This window comes from Penicillium cosmopolitanum (assembly GCF_028827165.1).
Source record: "Penicillium cosmopolitanum strain IBT 29677 chromosome Unknown utg000004l:1.0-4361866.0:1.0-4365735.0, whole genome shotgun sequence".
NCBI classification, from domain to species: domain Eukaryota; kingdom Fungi; phylum Ascomycota; class Eurotiomycetes; order Eurotiales; family Aspergillaceae; genus Penicillium; species Penicillium cosmopolitanum.
This window is the reverse complement of record NW_026622674.1, coordinates 503,263-522,240: the sequence shown is the minus strand read 5'-3', so window position 1 is coordinate 522,240 and position 18,978 is coordinate 503,263. Positions and strand designations below refer to the sequence as shown.

General features: G+C 51.3%; 7 protein-coding genes across 7 annotated transcripts; 5 read left to right on the top strand and 2 right to left on the bottom strand.

The window, feature by feature from the left end:
* Positions 1-403: 403 nt before the first annotated feature.
* On the top strand, positions 404-2,810 carry N7509_001635 (uncharacterized protein; the record flags this gene model as incomplete). Its single annotated transcript, XM_056626272.1, has 2 exons — positions 404-1,617; positions 1,658-2,810. The coding sequence occupies 2 exons, from the start codon at positions 404-406 to the stop codon at positions 2,808-2,810; spliced, it is 2,367 nt and encodes a 788-aa protein (XP_056492067.1).
* A 3,238-nt stretch (positions 2,811-6,048) lies between these two features.
* N7509_001634 (uncharacterized protein) lies at positions 6,049-7,104 on the top strand (the record flags this gene model as incomplete). Its single annotated transcript, XM_056626271.1, has 2 exons — positions 6,049-6,255; positions 6,313-7,104. The coding sequence occupies 2 exons, from the start codon at positions 6,049-6,051 to the stop codon at positions 7,102-7,104; spliced, it is 999 nt and encodes a 332-aa protein (XP_056492066.1).
* Positions 7,105-7,596: 492 nt separating this feature from the next.
* On the bottom strand, positions 7,597-8,229 carry N7509_001633 (DUF2306 domain-containing protein; the record flags this gene model as incomplete). Its single annotated transcript, XM_056626270.1, has 1 exon — positions 7,597-8,229. One exon carries the CDS (start codon positions 8,227-8,229, stop codon positions 7,597-7,599), a length of 633 nt encoding a protein of 210 aa, XP_056492065.1.
* Positions 8,230-9,802: 1,573 nt separating this feature from the next.
* On the top strand, positions 9,803-10,180 carry N7509_001632 (4-carboxymuconolactone decarboxylase family protein; the record flags this gene model as incomplete). The annotated part of the gene is made up of 1 exon (XM_056626269.1): positions 9,803-10,180. One exon carries the CDS (start codon positions 9,803-9,805, stop codon positions 10,178-10,180), a length of 378 nt encoding a protein of 125 aa, XP_056492064.1.
* Positions 10,181-11,619: 1,439 nt separating this feature from the next.
* Positions 11,620-12,699, top strand: N7509_001631 (Mob1/phocein family protein; the record flags this gene model as incomplete). Its single annotated transcript, XM_056626268.1, has 4 exons — positions 11,620-12,019; positions 12,101-12,194; positions 12,257-12,390; positions 12,458-12,699. The coding sequence occupies 4 exons, from the start codon at positions 11,620-11,622 to the stop codon at positions 12,697-12,699; spliced, it is 870 nt and encodes a 289-aa protein (XP_056492063.1).
* A 631-nt stretch (positions 12,700-13,330) lies between these two features.
* On the top strand, positions 13,331-14,391 carry N7509_001630 (F1F0 ATP synthase subunit 5; the record flags this gene model as incomplete). Its single annotated transcript, XM_056626267.1, has 4 exons — positions 13,331-13,492; positions 13,723-14,037; positions 14,129-14,218; positions 14,278-14,391. 4 exons carry the CDS (start codon positions 13,331-13,333, stop codon positions 14,389-14,391), a joined length of 681 nt encoding a protein of 226 aa, XP_056492062.1.
* Positions 14,392-15,103: 712 nt separating this feature from the next.
* Positions 15,104-18,645, bottom strand: N7509_001629 (uncharacterized protein; the record flags this gene model as incomplete). Its single annotated transcript, XM_056626266.1, has 6 exons — positions 15,104-15,521; positions 15,582-17,040; positions 17,069-17,915; positions 17,982-18,081; positions 18,165-18,282; positions 18,522-18,645. The coding sequence occupies 6 exons, from the start codon at positions 18,643-18,645 to the stop codon at positions 15,104-15,106; spliced, it is 3,066 nt and encodes a 1,021-aa protein (XP_056492061.1).
* Positions 18,646-18,978: the final 333 nt, after the last annotated feature.

Here is an 18,978-nt window from a genome sequence, read left to right as displayed (position 1 = left end):
ATTTCGGTTTCAAATAATTCTTATCGGTATTCAATTGGGTAAAGATGTCTATCAAGGATCCGGAAAATTTCCCATTCTACATGTAGTTAGCTCGCTTATTCCATAGGAACGTTTTGACCCAGCTGTTGTCGCAGATTAGGCCGAATCCTGGCAATAGCGCGTTCGCTGCGGCCTATGAGGCTGACATAGCTTCTTCGAAAGTAGTTTAGTATATCTTGGCATACTGGGTTCGGGGAGCAATGAAAGAGTGTAGCAGTCACATATTGACAGCTAACTAGTGGGTGACACCGATTTCCGGAAATACTGTACTGTAGATAAGGCGTCTGTACATAGTAGCAGGACTCTGGAGCTTTACGGAGTGCCACGTGGCGACAATACCGATTTCCTGTACTGATTGAGAGTGATGGCGGGACGGGCCGCGATGCGAACCCCTGAGCCGCCCGACCGCGACGAACGCGAAGCTTCGCCACCGCGACTGGCAAGACCGAAACGCATCACCAGACCACCCCGAATCTATGCTCAAGAACAAGAAACCGACAATGAACAGAGGCAGACGCGACCTCAGCAAAAGAAGAGGACTGGACCCGAATCTCAGCCTGATAAGGCAGCTTCGGATGACTCCGCGACTGAGAGCGACAACCTCGATGTGAACGATTTGGTGAAAGAGATCGCCAAACTCAGGACAGAAATCAGGCTACGAGACGAGTTGCACAAGGAAGAACTACAAAAAGCCAAAGCAGAGTTCGGTGCTGCCCTCGCTGGGGTCCGGGACGAGCTACAGAACCTGACAGACAGGACCCCGACATCGCAGTGCAACTCCGAAGCGTGCGCCCAGACTGGTCACGATGAAATCCTCCGAGAAATCCAATCCCTACGTGAAGAAATCAGCGCTCCCGCCTTCACAGGATCCCCGTCCTATGCCGATGTCGCCCGCACTCCCCCGCTCAGCCACCCGAGTAATATACGGAGCCTCTCGACATCGAACACAACACCAACCACGCTCACCGACACACTCTATTGCACAATCGACACCTCCAGGATGGCAGAGAACGAAAACGAGAGGATGTCTGCAGGCTCTATCCGGGCGGCAGTCGAGACAGAGATCCGAGCGACGGCAGACCACACGCATTGGCGTTGTCGCGCTGTCACTGTGGACCCAAAGAACACGAACCGGATCAGAATAGCGTGCCGCGACGAGGCCGAGCATCAGCTGGTTAAGAAAGTGGCGGAAGCCAAGATCGGCGCAGGGGCACGGGTGCTCCGGGATGAGCTTTACCCTATCAAAGTTGACAGCGTAAATAAAGCCGCAGTTCTGGATGAAAAAGATGAGATCCGTGCCGGAGCCGCAGCCGCCTTCAGCGAGGAGAACGAAGCCACCGTTGCGAAAATCGCATGGCTTAGCAAGAGGGAGAGCGCAAAAGCATATGGGTCAATGGTCGTCTACCTCACTAAAGGTAGTGACGCACGGAGACTGCTAGCCGACGGATACTTCCATGCTGGGGGAGAATCCGGCGTGACCAGCACCTTCGAGCATCGACCACGACCGATGCAATGCTATAAGTGCCAGGAGATTGGGCACAAGGCTTTTCAGTGCAAGAATGCCCAGAGATGCGCAAAGTGCGCCGTAGAAGGCCATCGCCACAGTAACTGCGACCAGACAGTTCCAAGGTGCGTTCCATGCGGAGGCCCTCATGAATCGTTCAGCAGAAACTGTCGGAAGCTCTATCCGCCACGCAATGAATAAAACGCTCCGAGTGATGCAACTGAATGTGAGGAAACAGGGTGAGGTGCATGAAAGCCTTATGAACGACCAAGATACCGCAAACGCAGTGGCACTAGCGATCCAGGAGCCCCAGGCGAGGAGGATTCAAGGCCGGCTCTTGACCACCCCGATGGGACATCATCAATGGACTAAGATGGTCCCCTCCACGTGGAGAGAAGGGAGATGGGCGATTCGAAGCATGCTGTGGGTAAATAAGGATGTGGAAACGGAGCAAGTACAGATCGAGTCGCCGGACCTAACAGCGGCTGTGATTCGGCTTCCTGAGCAACGGATTTTGATAGCATCGGTTTATGTGGAAGGAGGCGATGCCGCTGCGTTGAACGATGCATGCGATCATCTCAGAAAAGCAATCACTAAAGTACGACAAGACTCGGGAACGGTGGTGGAGATCATGATCATGGGGGACTTTAACCGCCATGATCAACTGTGGGGAGGAGACGAGGTGTCCTCAGTCAGGCAAGGCGAAGCGGATCCGATCATCGACCTTATGAATGAATTTGGACTCAGCAGCCTGCTCAAACGAGGCACCAAGACATGGCACGGTGGAGGATATTCCGGGGACTGCGAGTCGACGATCGACCTCGTTCTCGCCTCGGAAAACTTGACGGACTCGATGATCAAATGTGCGGTACATGGAATAGAGCACGGCTCAGACCACCGGACCATTGAGACGGTCTTCGATGCTCCTTGGACAGCTCCGAAGCAGACGGAGCGGCTACTTCTGAAGAACGCACCGTGGAAGGAGATCAATGCTAGAATTGCAGGAACGCTAGCTGCCACCCCGGGGGGGAGGCTCGGTGCAGCAAAAAACCGACCGGCTCATGTCCGCGGTGTCGGAAGCGGTTCGCGCGTTGACGCCGAGAGCCAAACCGTCACCATACGCAAAGCGATGGTGGACGGCGGACCTGACGCAACTCCGTCAGATATACACATATTGGAGAAACCACGCCCGCTCGGAGCGACGAGCAGGACGAAAGGTGCCGCAGCTGGAGGACATGGCCGCAAGCGCCGCGAAGCAATACCATGACGCAATTCGGAAACAAAAGAAGAAGCACTGGAATGACTTTCTGGCCGACAACGACAACATTTGGAAAGCTGCTCAATACCTGAAGTCAGGAGAAGATGCAGCCTTCGGGAAAGTTCCGCAGCTTCTACGAGCAGACGGAACGGTTACCACTGACCATGAGGAACAAGCCGAAGAACTTCTGACCAAATTCTTCCCGCCCTTGCCGGAGAACATTGAAGACGAAGGAACAAGACCACAAAGAGCGCCGGTCGAGATGCCGGTCATCACTATGGAAGAGGTAGAGAGGCAGTTGCTCGCAACGAAGTCTTGGAAGGCGCCAGGTGAGGATGGTCTGCCGGCCATCGTGTGGAAGATGACCTGGCCGACGGTCAAACACCGGGTCCTCGATCTCTTCCGGGCGTCACTGGAAGAAGGCACACTGCCGAAACAATGGAGACACGCAAAGATCATCCCACTGAAGAAACCGAGCAAGGAAGACTACACTATTGCTAAGGCGTGGAGACCGATCTCACTCCTCGCGACGCTAGGCAAGATCCTGGAGTCAGTGGTGGCAGAAAGGATCTCGCACGCAGTGGAGACCCACGGCCTGCTCCCGACCAGCCACTTCGGGGCTCGAAAGCAGCGGTCCGCGGAACAGGCACTCCTGCTTTTGCAGGAGCAGATTTACACAGCATGGCGCGGCCGACGGGTGCTGAGTTTGATCAGCTTCGATGTCAAAGGAGCCTATAATGGGGTCTGCAAAGAACGACTGCTCCAGAGAATGAAGGCGCGAGGAATACCAGAAGACCTTCTTGGTTGGGTTGAGGCGTTCTGCTCCCAACGGACAGCGTCCATTCAAGTTAATGGGCAAATCTCCGAGGTCCAGCACCTGCCACAGGCTGGACTGCCTCAGGGTTCGCCCCTGTCTCCAATCCTTTTTCTTTTCTTCAATGCCGACCTCGTACAGAGACAGATCGACAGCCAAGGAGGAGCAATCGCGTTCGTGGATGACTTTACCGCGTGGGTGACAGGACCAACTGTGCAGAGTAATCGGGACGGCATCACGGCCATCGTCAATGAAGCGCTCGACTGGGAGAAGAGGAGCGGGGCAACTTTTGAAGCGGACAAAACGGCAATTATACATTTCGCACCCAAGGCTCGCAAAGTAGATCGAGAGCCATTCACTATCAAGGGACAGACGGTCGTGCCTAAGAACAAGGTTAAGATCCTCGGGGTCCTGATGGACACGCGATTGAAGTACAAGGAACATATTGCCAGGGCAGCGTCCAAAGGCCTGGAGGCAGCGATGGAGCTTCGACGACTTCGAGGTCTCTCGCCAGCGACAGCGCGGCAGCTGTTCTCATCGACAGTAGCCCCAGCGGTGGACTATGCCTCGAACGTCTGGATGCACGCCTTCAAGAATCAAAACATGGGACCGATCAACAGGGTACAAAGGCTAGGAGCGCAAGCAATTGTGGGCACATTCCTCACCGTTGCGACCAGCGTAGCGGAGGCGGAGGCCCATATCGCCACGGCACGACACCGATTCTGGAGACGAGCCGTGAAGATGTGGACGGACCTCCACACACTACCAGAAACCAATCCTCTCCGCAGGAGCACAGATCGGATCAGGAAATTCAGGAGATACCACCGCTCGCCACTATATCAAGTAGCGGACGCGCTGAAAAATATCGACATGGAGTCACTGGAAACCATCAACCCGTTTACACTGGCACCATGGGACGCACGCGTGCAAATGGATGATGAGCCTATCTCGGAGGGGTCAACTGTACCCAGAGGATCAATGCAGATCGCGTTCAGCAGCTCGGCGCGGAATGAACTGGTCGGGTTTGGAGTGGCGATCGAAAAGCAACCACCACGCCAGCGGAAAGTGAGACTGAAGACCTTGTCTGTCACGTTGAGTGCGAAGACAGATCACAATCCGTTTTCCGCGGAGCTGGCCGCCATAGTGCATACACTGAAGACACTTGCGGCATCATTGAAAGACTTTCGGATCACACTGATCACGAGCAACAAAGCGGCGGCTCTGACGTTGACGAACCCGCGACAACAGTCGGGCCAGGGATTTGTCTGTCAAATCTACAAGTTGATGAGAAGACTGCAGAAACATGGAAACCACATCAACGTCCAGTGGATCCCCACTAGCGAAGACAACAAACTACTTGGTCTGGCGAAAGAGCAGGCGAGAGCCGCGACACAAGAAGATGCCATCCCGCAAGTACAGGTTCCCAAAATGAAATCAACGACTCTCAAGATTGCGAGCACCCAAGCAATCCCCAGCCGCAAGCTGCCCGAAAACGTAGGGAGACACTCCCGTCGAGTGGATACCGCACTCCCAGGAAAACACACGCGACAGCTGTATGACCGATTATCGTGGAAAGAGGCGAGCGTGCTGGCTCAGCTCCGCACCGGCATGGCGAGACTCAATGGATATCTCTTTCGAATCAATGCCGCCGAGACAGATCAATGTGCATGCGGACAAGCAAGAGAAACGGTGGACCACTTTCTCTTTCGATGTCGGAAGTGGACCACACACCGGACGATTATGTTACAATGTACCGATACACACCGAGGGAACTTGTCCTTCTTCCTGGGAGGGAAGTCACCCTCCGATGATCAAAAGTGGAAGCCGAACGTGGAAGCAGTGCGAGCGTCAATACGATTCGCCATCGCCACGGGCCGACTTGAGGCCACCTAGACCTGCCGACGAGCTGATAGAAAAACTCACCTTACTAACCCCGACACCTTGTGATCGACGGTAGACGCGCTTCAACTACCGAAGATAGGATGTTGAACACTTGAAGAAGCGCCTTCAAGCCAGTCTACTAACCAATACTAACCACAGGGACCAACCATGAGATTGAAAGCTGAAATGGCAAATACGGAAGGAAATACTGTATGGGCTCCAAGGAGACACGGCGTATACCCAAACATGCATGTATTGGTAGATCAGTGATAGTTGCCCTCTCGGCTCCGCCGCCGGGCGTTAATGAATTGTGTGTGTGTGTGTGTACTGTAGATAGTTACTAGGCAAGTTGTGACGTACGCAGCATTTCCCCAATATTGGGGTTGCCAATCTCAGCGAATAGACCCCAATTCCCCGCATTGATCACTGCGCTACTCAAGTCATTTAGCCGACTTGGTGTTGGTCACTAAATAAATCCAACCCCGTGGAGAGACCTAGCAACATCTCCTATTCACAATCGAGAACATAAACTGCATTTTATTTCACGTTGATATGGCCAACATTGCAGCGGATTCCATCGGGTTCATTGGCCTTGGGGCTATGGGGATGTGGATGGCAGTCCACCTGGCGGAGAAACTCCCAGAATCTACAAAACTGCAAGTTTACGATATTGTCCCTGCTCTTGTCGAGGATCTTTATTCGAAATATCCCCACAAAATAATCAAGGCCTCTAGCCCGAAGGATGTAGCTGATAAATCTGTACGAAGAGGAAATATATCTTACCAAATCACTTCGGAAGCTGAACTGAAAGTATAGGACATTGTGATCACGATGCTACCCGAAGGGAAACATGTGAAGACCGTCTACTTGGGAACCAACGGGATCTCTTCCGGAGATATCGAGGGTAAATTATTAATCGATTGCTCTACCATCGACACGGCTAGCTTCCTTGAAGTGAAAGAGGACATCGCGAAGAAGTTTCAAAAGACCTTACTTTACGATGCACCCGTCAGTGGTGGTGTTATCGGAGCAAAGAAAGGCACCATTGCATTTTTCCTTGGCTGCGCAGAAGACGACAAGGAAGAAATCGAGCGACTCGCCAGTCTCCTTTCTCTCATGGGAGGCAAGATTATCCCATGTGGTGGACCTTCGCTCGGCCTAGCAGCCAAGTTATCAAACAATTACCTATCTGGCATCATTGCAATTGCTTGTTCCGAGGCCATGGATATGGGTATGCGCTCCGGTCTTGATCCGCGTGTTCTTGCAAAGGTTTATGCTGCCGGTACTGCACAGAACGCAATTTGCGATCGATTCTGTCCAGTGCCCGGTGTTTACCCGGAAGCGCCATCTTCGAATGGGTATCGGGATGGCTTCAAAGTTCAATTGATGAAAAAGGACTTTTCACTGGCTCTGGATATGGCTCACCGGGTGGAGTCAAATAATGTCCTCGGTGATGTGGGATTAAGAACGTACGAAGGGGCCAGCGAGGATGCGCGATGTAGAGACCTAGACTCTAGAGTTGTCTTTCGCTATCTTGGTGGCAATGAGAACTGGGAGGCTGAGGGGAATGTGGAAGGTGCCTCGCCGGAGCGCGGCTCTTTAGCATAGATTTAAATTGTCATACTGCTCGTTATATCTATCGATGTTCCTTTCTGAAGCGTTTCCCCGTTGGTGAGACAACCTGTCATCTTGTTGTCTGATCTCCTGGAGCCTCCTTTGTGGAAATATACTAACTTCTAAGGTTCCGACAGGACTACAATGCACTCTTTTCCCAGGCAATCGAGGGCAGGAGGGAGATATACAAAGCAAGCCCCGGAGGGGTTACCTCCGAGATATATACCCCAAAAGTCCGAGTCTTCTCCTTGTCCACAGAAACCCTGATAGATTGGTCTGGGTTGATTTTGATATCTCTGAAACCTTCACCGATTTTGGTTCTGAAAAATCTGGCTCGCTGTGAAAGGATTTGGCGAGGCACTGGTAAAGAATTTATTCCTTCCTATTTTAGAATAATTCGATTTGCTGATCAACAATTATAGATAGATGGCCAGGCTGAGGTTCTCTCACCGAATACAAATTTTTATTTTTATACATAGTGTCATCCTACTCGACAGCCAACTTCCGATTCTTCCTCATCCCGATGTACCACTCCGCAAAAATAATATTCGGAATCCAACAAGAGTAGGCTGCAATGGTCAAAGCCGCCGGAAGCGTCATTCGATAGAATAGTATCATAAGCGCAAGCTGCCAGCGTAGCATCACGGCAGCATATGTCAACGCGAAATTCCGTATCATCCACTCCCTATGACCAGAAACATCCCCGCTCCAGATAGTGCGAAGGCCCATAGTCATCGTCGCCATCCACAAAATGGCTAAAATCGCAAATCCATAGTCACCGATGGGATATGCGTTACTATCCATGGAGACCTGTAGACCACAGAGACCGCTAGCGAAGATGGCTGCCGCGTAAACTCGTCCGACCCATCGATGTACCGAAGGATATAATCGGCGAACTTTTTCGACGAATTGGATTGGACCCAGGAGCATTGCCACACCGCCTGCGATTATATGGATATAGCCGTGAATTGATGATAGCATACGGGTTCTCGTGGGCCTGTTGCCTGATGGAGTGTAGAATATGAAATAGAAGGCGTAGGCGCTGACTGGCAAAGCAGGAATTGCCATAATCCACCACCGTAATGATGCAGAGGCACCTTGAGCTCGAGACTTCGCCATTTGAGCAATATTAAGAGGTTCTGGTCAAGTGAGATGGAAGGATCGAGGTATTTGGATCAACTCCTCTCATATAAATATCCTAGTATACCGTGACAATATGAGCTTGCGTGAGTTGTTGAACTTTGTAGGGAAATTCAACTTGAAAACGTCTAATATTTGAGGCGGTGACAATGCCAGTTTAAATGAAGAATGCTTTTGGACTGTGTTCCAAATTATATAATTTTTTGGGGGCTTTTTCATATCCTTCAGCTAGGGTAGTACTGCTGTAGCCCGCCCCCACGAGCCAACGTAAGCTCGCACCTGTGGGTCTATTTTCTGTTCGCCCAAACACAGCCCCCAGATGATATTCAGCTTGCTTTAGATCGTCAACTTTGTTAATCAAAGCGTCTCTAATCGAGAACAAGGCTTTCGGCTTGCACACTAGTAGGGATATGGAAGACAATTTGAATTGTTGGGCAAGAAGCTCAAGAATCAAATACGACGTGCATTTCAATGCCGCGAGAGGTGCAATGGTAAATTGGGAATAGACCGTTCGGCCAACCGGAGTGTGTGGCATCTAGCCCCAAGGCTGCCAGAATCTAGCGAGGCTCGGGAGCTTACTAGTAGGAGAGCAATGATAGGTCATGTAAACTCGCATGGCTAACCGTTCTAGGATATCCTTACCGTTAGCAGGAAATATCTGTGGATATAAGGTGGTGTCTGGCCCCAAGGCCATTAAGGTCTATCGAGGCTCAGGCTCGAGAGCATTTCGATGTTGCTGTACTAGTATATCATGATAATATTTGTGTTTTCTTTCGCGTTTACATCCAAGCACGTGAGCCGGCTTTGGGACTTTACGCGCTATGGTGGCCTGCCATTCGTTATAACAATCCTCCTTTTTCCAGGCCTCAGAAATATTCTGCAGCAACTTGTTACCCCTCAACGAGTTGAAGACTGCTGCGCATTGAATACCAATTCTTCTCTGCCCGCGGCGAGGAGAAAAGGGATATTAAGCATTTTGATACGGTCGAAAGTAATTGCTGATTGAGAAATCCTAGTATATTCTTCAATCTTCGATTAAAACTTGATGTTCGTTTTGATTGGTTTTAATAAGAAACCCTGAAGCAAGTAGTAACGCGATTTATATGTGAGCCAAGCTTATAGGTCCTTATATTCTAGTTGTCAATGTGTATTGTCCACCGTTCTAGGATAGTACTACTGTTGGGGGGGAAATATCAATGGTCACACAATCACCCCAGTTATGTACCCAGTGGCCGAAAGGTATGCGTAATTTCATAGTACTAGGAACACATCGGAAATGGTGCTTTTCGTGCAAATTTAGCCCCCCCTCAAGGATGTTCCATTCCAGCCTTGGAGGTCTCCAAATTGGTGGACCTCGGGAGTCAAGGGGTGGGGCAAAGCATCCCCCCCGATTATTCGGCTTAACGGATTATGCCGGAGTACATCTTCAAGTCCATTTTCAATCCCTCCACTCACGTCACAGCAATCTCTACAACTGAACAAATATTTCTATTGACTCTACATATCTTTGAGCTACTTGTTTGATTCGCCAACGCTCCATCTCCCGACCAAGATGTCTACCGACCCGAAGTTCGACGACCTACACAAAAAGCTCTTCGATGAAGGGATGAAGGTTCGCCGCGGGGTCTTGGGAGATTCATATGTCGACAAAGCTTTAGCAAACGGTACGACCGAATTCTCGAAACCCGGCCAAGAAATGGTCACTGAATGGGCCTGGGGAAATGTCTGGACCCGACCTGGCTTGGAACGACGAGACCGCAGTCTGCTCAATATTGGCATGTTAATGGCCCTCAACCGTGGCCCTGAGCTAGCTATTCACCTCAGAGGTGCCCGCAATAATGGGCTGAGCGAGCTTGAGATTCGGGAGGCTATCCTGCACGCCACAGTTTACTGTGGGGCACCCTGGCGTGGATGCCTTCAAAATTGCTGAACGGGTATTCAATGAGATGGCCGAAAATGGCGAGAAGCCTCGGGAGCTGGGAGAGAAGGCAAGCTTAGAGTGATGCATCATTCAAATCGTGCTACTAGACTACTTGAATAAACAGTCTAGCTCCGGCTCAGTTATATTTATATCTGATCTACATCTCCATATTAGAGAAACTATCTGGAAGATTCTGGGAAGAGCTGTGACGGAATTCTTTCGTGCCATCTATCATACTATGAGGTTTATACTGTTGTCTTTCGATTATTTCTATACGCGAATGGTAGCCTCGTTTGACCTAGGTGAGCAAAGGTTGGTCATGCGGCAAGTAATACAGACGAATAGTACTTCCCTATGCACCAACTCATCAGTTTGATAACTCAAGTCGGCTGTTTGGATGAAATGGCCGCAACGGAATCAATTTCTCACTTGAAATTCTCCAGGAATTGATGTCATGTCTGGCAAAGTGCGGGGAAGGAGTAGCCGACGGCACACTAGTGACCCAACAAGGATATACTAGTATCGCGAGTACTAACAAGTAACAGCTTCGGCCAAGGTATCACAACTTGAACCTACAGTATCTCGTGTCCAGCAGATCAATTACCCCAACAAAAAGACTGGGCACCTGGGCATCATGATGTTACTATCATTATGGATTCGAACTTGAATACTATTCAAGCAGCTACCTAGGTATTGCCTTCAACTTGGAGTTAAAGCCCGTAGATAGGTATATATACCTATTTCATGGATGTTGATGCCCAAGTGTACCTAGGTATATACCTAATCGTCGAGATTCCTGTCAAAGCGCAGATGAGCAACTGAAGTAAGGGCCTCGGTAGCTATGAATTACCTTAAGATACATCGCTGATTCTCAATTTATCAATGACACGCCTTCATGATATGGTACTAGTATTAGTACTACTAGTACCTGAAAGATGCCGCGAAAACCTGTGTTCGCGAGATGACTATTCACGATATTTCGGATCATGAGTTAATGCACGATAGAATGAATAGAGTAATAATCAATGAAGTTGTACTACGTACAATGTGAATTGACTGAATAGTACTAGTAGTATAGTGACCCACGGTGCTGACGCGGTCACTGGGGCAACGCGCGCATCAGCGATGACGGCTATCGTCAGTGGGCAGTGGGGGAGCTGAACCCGATACGAGTAACCTTGACTTGACCTTAACTTGGAACATTACCTCTCTCCTTGTCGTCGATCTACCCTTTTGTTCCTTTGTACTCTTTGTCTCATCTTCCACCTAGTCTCGGTCTCGGTCTCGAACCTATACCTATTTGCTCCCAGTGTGGTACGGCATGCCGCAGACCCCCATTCCCCGATCGCCATGCGCCCTGCTAACTCCCTTGTCTTTGGAATGCAGCCACACCCCGATCAGCGCCCCCGCTAGATAACATCTCCAAGGGAGATTCCTCCTGAACGAAAATGGCTTCGTTCATCACCACCATGTCTGTCCCCGCTGCTCCTGCCCCTGTCCATCTCTCCACACCAGATGCGGTGTCGCGCTCCCCGCCAACCCGTTCCCCTTCCCTCAGTCTGAGCCCCTCGGGCATCTATCAGACCACACGCACCTCCCATCTTCCATTGCTCGAGCCTCCCTCCTACCTCTCGCCAGCAGTGCGCGCACTCAAACAAGGTGTATTTGGACTAACCCCTCCCAGCAATGCACGGACGCGAGCCCCCTTCAAGCCCCGATCCGCCGCCAAGGGCACAAGTAGTTACCAGCTGAGGCAATTTGCCGAGGCCACCTTGGGAAGTGGCAGTTTGCGCAAGGCCGTCAAGCTTCCTGAGGGCGAGGACCTGAATGAATGGCTCGCGGTGAATGGTGAGACTTTTCTTTATATGCGCGGGGAACTTGAACTTCGGGGACAAGATGACTGATATAAACATTCGATTTAATGTATAGTCGTCGACTTCTACAACCAGATCAACCTGCTCTATGGCTCTATAACCGAATTTTGCTCCCCGCAGACTTGCCCTGAAATGAAGGCAACTGACGAGTATGATCCCACTCAACCTCATGAGACTCAGCTTCCCCACGCCTGGTATTGACAATTGGCAGGTTCGAGTACCTCTGGCAAGATTCAGAAAACTACAAACGGCCCACCAAGATGTCCGCGCCCGAATATATTGAACACCTGATGAGTTGGGTACAAAGCAATGTCGATAATGAGCAAATGTTCCCCAGTCGCATCGGTAAGTACCGCAGCTCTGACACCCCAGATAGGGTAGAGGATAACGTTAACAATATTCTACGATCCAGGTGTTCCATTCCCCAAAACCTTCTCCAGTCTTTTGCGCCAAATCTTCAAGCGTCTGTACCGTGTCTACGCCCATATCTACTGCCACCACTACCCCGTCGTCGTACATTTGGGTCTCGAGCCCCATCTGAACACCAGCTTCAAGCACTACGTCTTATTCATCGACGAACACAAGCTGGCTAGCGGGAAGGATTATTGGGGACCACTCGGTGACTTGGTGGATAGTATGCTGAAGAGCGACTGAGTGGCGTGCTGTTGTTTCATGAACAATTATGCATGAGATATCACTGTTTACCGATGATACCCGAATCCTGGAGGGTTCTAGGTTGCGATTTCGGTCGGCGGGATTCTCACTGGCGTTCTGGGCGTGGGCATGCATTGTCGAAGTTTGTTTTATTTGAATAGGGTGGCGTTCAACCTGGCTCTGTCTGTTTCTGTGGCCGTCTTTAGGATGGAGAATGAATGGCAGGCTAGGAATCAACCGTTATTTTGATCACCGAGTTAAGGAGTCGAGATCCCGGTGTTCCGGTGTGGGCTGTCGCAAATGAGAGATTACCAGAGTAGTCATAGACATGAATCAAGTGTGATGAATTGACGTCGGCAATGTCAAATATACCCCAACTGTCAATATTAATGACAATCGACAGGAGTACGTAGTCAATATCAGGAATATCAGAAATATTGTATGTTCTGTACTGTGGAAGTGCCAAGTGACTGCGAAAATCGGGAGTATTATGTCAGCAACACGTGATCTGGAAGAAGTCGGAGCCAGTTGCACTCAACCTTCACGAAGCCAACCGACCCCGTCGTTTCGCACCTCACCTCCCATCACAACTCTCAACCCTCCCCGAGGCTCTCCTCGCACTCAATTCACAATGATGTCCGCTCGTGTCGCCCGCTCCGGCCTCCGTGCCGCCCAGCAGTTCTCCGCTCCTCGCGCCGCCGTTAACAGCCTGCGCACCTATGCCACCCCGGCCCAGGATGTCAACCCCCCCGTCGCTCTGTTCGGCGTCTCTGGCACCTACGCCTCTGCTCTGGTATGCCTTCGACTCCCCTACGTGATCCGATCCTCGTGATGGCATTTTTCCTCGCGACTCCGTGTTATCCCGACACCCCTCCCTGTCTGCATCTGCATCCCCTCTCTTTCGAGATTGAGATTCAATGCCGGATCCGAGTTCCGCAAAACGACGTCTACACCAACACAAAGCCATGGATATGCCTGTCGCGAAACACAATGACCCTTTCTAACTTGTATCCATGTATTTAGTACACTGCTTCCACCAAGTCCTCCGCCCTCGACCAGACTGCCAAGGCCGTCGCTGCCCTCGGCCAGACCCTGAAGGCCGACCCCAAGCTTGGTGCCATCCTCGGTGCCCCCACCCTCACCCACGACGACAAGCTCCAGGTCGTCGCTGAGCTCCAGAAGGTCGCCGGTGCCGACAAGGGTGACATCCTGAAGAACTTCCTCCTCACTCTGGCCGAGAACAACCGTCTCGGTTCCCTGGAGACCGTCTGCGAGAAGTTCGGCACTCTCATGAGCGCTCACCGCGGTGAGATCGAGCTGAACATCACCTCCGCCCAGGTTCGTTCCCACGCCTGCTTACTCTAAATGAGCACTTCAACCCGCCAGGGAAAGTGTGTACCGGTTTGCTAACACGCTTTACTCTCCCCAGGAGCTCGACGCCAAGACCATCTCCCGTCTCGAGAAGGCCGTTGCCAAGTCCGAGTACAGCCAGGGCAAGAAGCTTAAGATTGTCACCACCGTGAGTAGAACCTCTCTGCATATTGCGTTTCCCGGGAACCCGTCGCTAACATGACCCAGGTCAACCCCGACCTCGTCGGTGGACTCGTCGTTGATATCGGTGGCCGCACCATCGACCTGAGCGTCTCCTCTAAGATCGCCAAGATGAACAAGGCTCTGACCGATGCTTTGTAAATGTAAAATAAACACCTTCGAGAGTTGTGTGGGGCCGTGTTGGTTAGAATATAGCATTCCCGCATGAACGGTAGCGTTGGAAAGCGGAGGCCGTGGGATGGATGGGATGGGACGAGATGAGACGAATCGTCTCTTGTCCCCTTGTTATGTCTACGGATCTTCCTCGGTCTTTTCAGTTCCATTTGTTTTCATTATTTGTGAATTGCACAATACACTTTTCATTACTCATACTTGGTACTATGTCTAAGCTATAGCCGGCAAGGACAGTTCGCAGAGTAGATGGTACCACCATACTGCGTACGACTACTACCTTTCACCTTTTCGCATAGTAGACCGAGGCAGCCGGAGCCCTGGTCTACTATCAGATATAACGGGCTTACTAGTACCATAGTGAAATAAGCAAATGCGCCAAATGCAGTCTCGATTGTTCTCAACTAAACGCTCAAGGTAGTGTATATGACATCGCAACGATATCTATTAGTGCAACCCGTTTATCCACATCAATCACATCAATCACATCACAAATTTATCATAAGATCCATCATCAAAATCAACTTGAAATCAATATCTCGCCGTCGAGGGCAAATGCAAGGAAAGTAGAGAACGAGAAAAAAAGGAAAATAGAAAGCATGTCCATGATAAAGAAAAGGAAAGAAAAGTAAACAGAAAGAAAATATCCAGCTCAAAAATGTTGCTAGAACATGAACTCATCTCAATGCCCATTGCCATTACCATTACCATTCTGCTTATCGTCCTTGGTAACAAGTTCATCCTCATAAGCAGCCATGGAAGCAGAGCTACGCACGCGCTGCAACTGACTCTCGACATAATTGTGCACATGCTCATCCGCTTCATCTTCGTCGCCGTTCTGGCTTGTGCCGAACGCAGTGCTTCCGCGACGGCTGATGGGACTACTAGTGAATTCGTCATCCAGGGCTGCGGGCGTCGCGTCACCGGCAATGGTGGAGTTGAAGTCACTGCGATTGCCGATGGAGCGGTTGGTGGATGAGCGGCGGACGGATGGGCGGCGTGAGCTGGGGCGGCGGCCGGTGCGGGAGAAGATGTCGTCGAAGTAGTGGGATGCTGCTGCGAAGGGGGAGCGTGGGGTTTGGGGGAGACGGCAGTTGAGGCTGGGAGAGATGTTAGTAATGCATTTATTATATATTGGAATGAAGTGAAAGACTGCTTACCCAGTATCGTGAATGATTTTCGCAACAAGACCAGTCCAACCACATTGGTGGGATGTACCCAGACCACGGCCGGTGTCGCCGTCGAAGAATTCGTGGAACCAGAGGTAATCCTTCCAGTTCTCGTCGAAATCGAGGAGATCGTTGGTTCCATTGATAGCACGGCGACCCTCGTCATTACGGGCGAAGAGATGCTGCATACGGTGCTGCAGTTCCTCGGCAACGCCACCCAAGTGCATGTAATCGCCTGATCCTGTGGGACATTCAATCTGGAAGGAGTCGCCGTAGAACATGTAGTACCGCAGCAGCGATTCAACGAGCAGGAAGTTCACGCAGAGCCAGATCGGTCCGCGCCAGTTACTGTTGCCGCCAAATAGAGAGCTGTCGGAGTCGCCGGGGACATAGCCGACCTTGAATGTTTGGCCATTTACGTCCATCGAGTAAGGGTTCTCTTCGTGGAACTTGGACATCGATCGGATACCGTGTTTGGATAGGAATTCCGTCTCGTCGAGCATGCGCTTGAGGATCTTCTCTAGACGGTCTTTGCTCACCAGCGAGAGCAGGAGACGGTCGTCTTTGCCGCGGCGCTTCATACTGGCGATGTTGCGCTCGGCTACGTCTGACCGGTTCTCGATGAACCAGTCCAGGCGTTTCTTGAATGAGGGGAACTTCTTGATGATCTCGGGCTCGAGTGTGAGTACCGCGTAGAGCGGGATGAGGCCGACCAGCGATCGAACCGGCAGCTGCTGGGTCCAGGGACCACCGTATGAGATGGCATCGTAGTAGAAGTGGTCGTCCTCATTCCACAACGATTTAATGTTATCCTCCCCAGAGCGGTAAGTCATCGCATCGCTGATGAGAATGAAGTGCTCAAAGAACTTGGACGCAATGTCCTCATAGATTCGACGGTGCTTGGCCAGCTCAAGGGCAATGTTCAGCATGCACAGGCAGTAAAAGGCCATCCAGCCTGTGCTATCCGCCTGCTCGAGAACACCTCCAGTTGGCAGGGGCTCGGAACGGTTGAAAAGACCAATATTGTCCAATCCGAGGAATCCTCCCTCAAAGACATTCTTGCCATCCGAATCCTTGCGGTTCACCCACCAGGTGAAATTGAGAAGCAGCTTCTGGAAAACTCGTTCGAGGAAATCCAGATCCTGTCGACCGTACATCTTGCGCTCGATCTTGAAGGTGCGGAACACGGCCCACGCGTGCACGGGTGGGTTGACGTCGCCGAAATTCCATTCGTAGGCGGGCAACTGGCCGTTTGGATGCATGTACCATTCTCGGGTCATGAGGTCGAGTTGCTTCTTGGCGAAGTCTGGATCGATCATTGCGAGTGGGATACAATGGAAGGCAGTATCCCATGCTGCGAAGAATGGGTACTCCCAGGAATCTGGCATCGACAGGATGTCGTCGATGTAGAGATGACGCCATTGTTCATTGCGAATGCCTTTGCGGCCTTCTGGAGGGGGGGATCTCGGCTGGGTCACCGTTGGCCCATTGGTCGTAGATGAAGTTATAGTATTGCTTGCACCACATCATTCCGGAGAAGGCTTGTCGCTGGATGTTGCGGAGATCTTCGCTCATGGGGAGCGGGTTGATGCGATAGTAGAAATCATCCGCTTCAGCGCGACGTTGCTCGATGACATCGTCCACGACTTCTTCGTCCACGAACTCCTCCTTCTTGCGGGAGAATCGGAATCGAACGACAGCGCATTCGCCAGGAGGCACTCCCTCGCCTTCGTCAAAGGCATACCAAGCGGCGAGCTTGGTTCCTTCATTGGCTGGGTTGATGGCGTCCTTCTCCTTATCAACAATGTGACGGTGGAAGGCATCTTTCACGTAGGGCTGATCGTTCTCGGTATCCCACAGCTTCTTATTGTTGCTCTCGTTCTCAGTGAACAGCAATCGGGGCTGGATATCCTCATCGCTGGATCCAACCGGGGGCGATGGGGCAAAGCAGGCATAGCGTTCACCCAACTTTTCATGGTTTGACTTGGCGATACGAGGTCCTTCGTGCTTGATGGATGGCTTCTCGCCCTGGTTCTCAAATCCCCAAGACCAAGTGTTGCGGAACCACACCTGGGGTACGATATGCAGGTGAGCGGGCTCGGGGCCGCGGTTGTATGCAATGACTCGGAAGATCAGCTCCTCCTCATCGTCACCTTCCTTGGCGGTCTCGATGAAGATATCCCAGTAACGGTTGTCTGCGAAGGCATCTGTGTCGAGGATTTGATATTCACGTTCCAGACGCGATCGCTTGGCATTCTCATCGACCAATTGCTGGTACGGGAATTCTCTCTGGGGGTATTTGTACAGGAACTTCATGTAAGAGTGCTAGATGCCGGTCAGATGGGGTCTGTGCAGGGTATAGCAAGAAGAAGAATCAAAAGTACCACCTACCGTCGGGGTATTATCCACATGGAAATGCGCCTCCTTGACACTCTCACCATGGTTGCCCTGTGGATTGGACAGGCCGAACAGGCGTTCTTTTAGGAATTCACTAGTGATGGTGATAAGTGGTCAGCCATTTGCTGTCTCCCCCGCACGCCTGCAGCCCCCGCGTCTCACAAGTTTACAACTCACTCTTTCTCGTTCCAGAAGGAAAATGCAATGTTCTGCAAACCGTGGGTATCGGAAACACCGGCAATTCCGTCTTCACCCCAGCGGAATGTTCGCGACCGCGCATGATCGTGCGAAAAGTCTATTTGGTTAGCATCAAGGTCATGGCAGTCATGCTATTGACATGGTTGAATACTTACAGCTCCATGCATCACCGTCCTCGCTAGAACACTACTGTTAGTATCTGATGGTGGTGATATGAGAATGCCAGTGGAAGACTCGAACTTACGAATAGTCCTCCCGCACTGTAGTAATGAAGTCATTCAAGTTAGCCCGTCTTGTCCGCGACGCCGAAAATCACACAGCAAGCTTCAAACGCACCGGTTGCCCATTGTCGCTCGGCCACATAGGGACCCCATCGCTTCCAGTATTTGGTGCGATCACGATCCTCCTTCAGACGCTTCTCCTCCTCGGTGAGGAACTCGTGCTTGTCGATCAGCACCATGGTGGAGCCGGAGGGCGGGGGAAGGGGAATGTGGAAATGCAGCAATGAAGAGCAATTGGCGTGGGAATGGGTGTAAGAAAGCAAGTCAAGACACAAAAGGAGGAGGGAGAATGTTAGGAAGTGAGAAGATCCAAAATCTTCGACTTGGAGGGAGGGAAGAGGGAGAGAGAAAAACGGCCTCAGAACCTTCTTGGAAAGAGGGGTCCGTGGTAGCTCAAGCAGCAAAAGCAGGGCGGATAGCAGAAAGTAGCGTAGAACGGCAGTTTGGGCAATTGCAGGTAGGCCGAGTGAATGACGGCACCGGTGGATATCGGGCGTCTCTCGTGCTGCTTT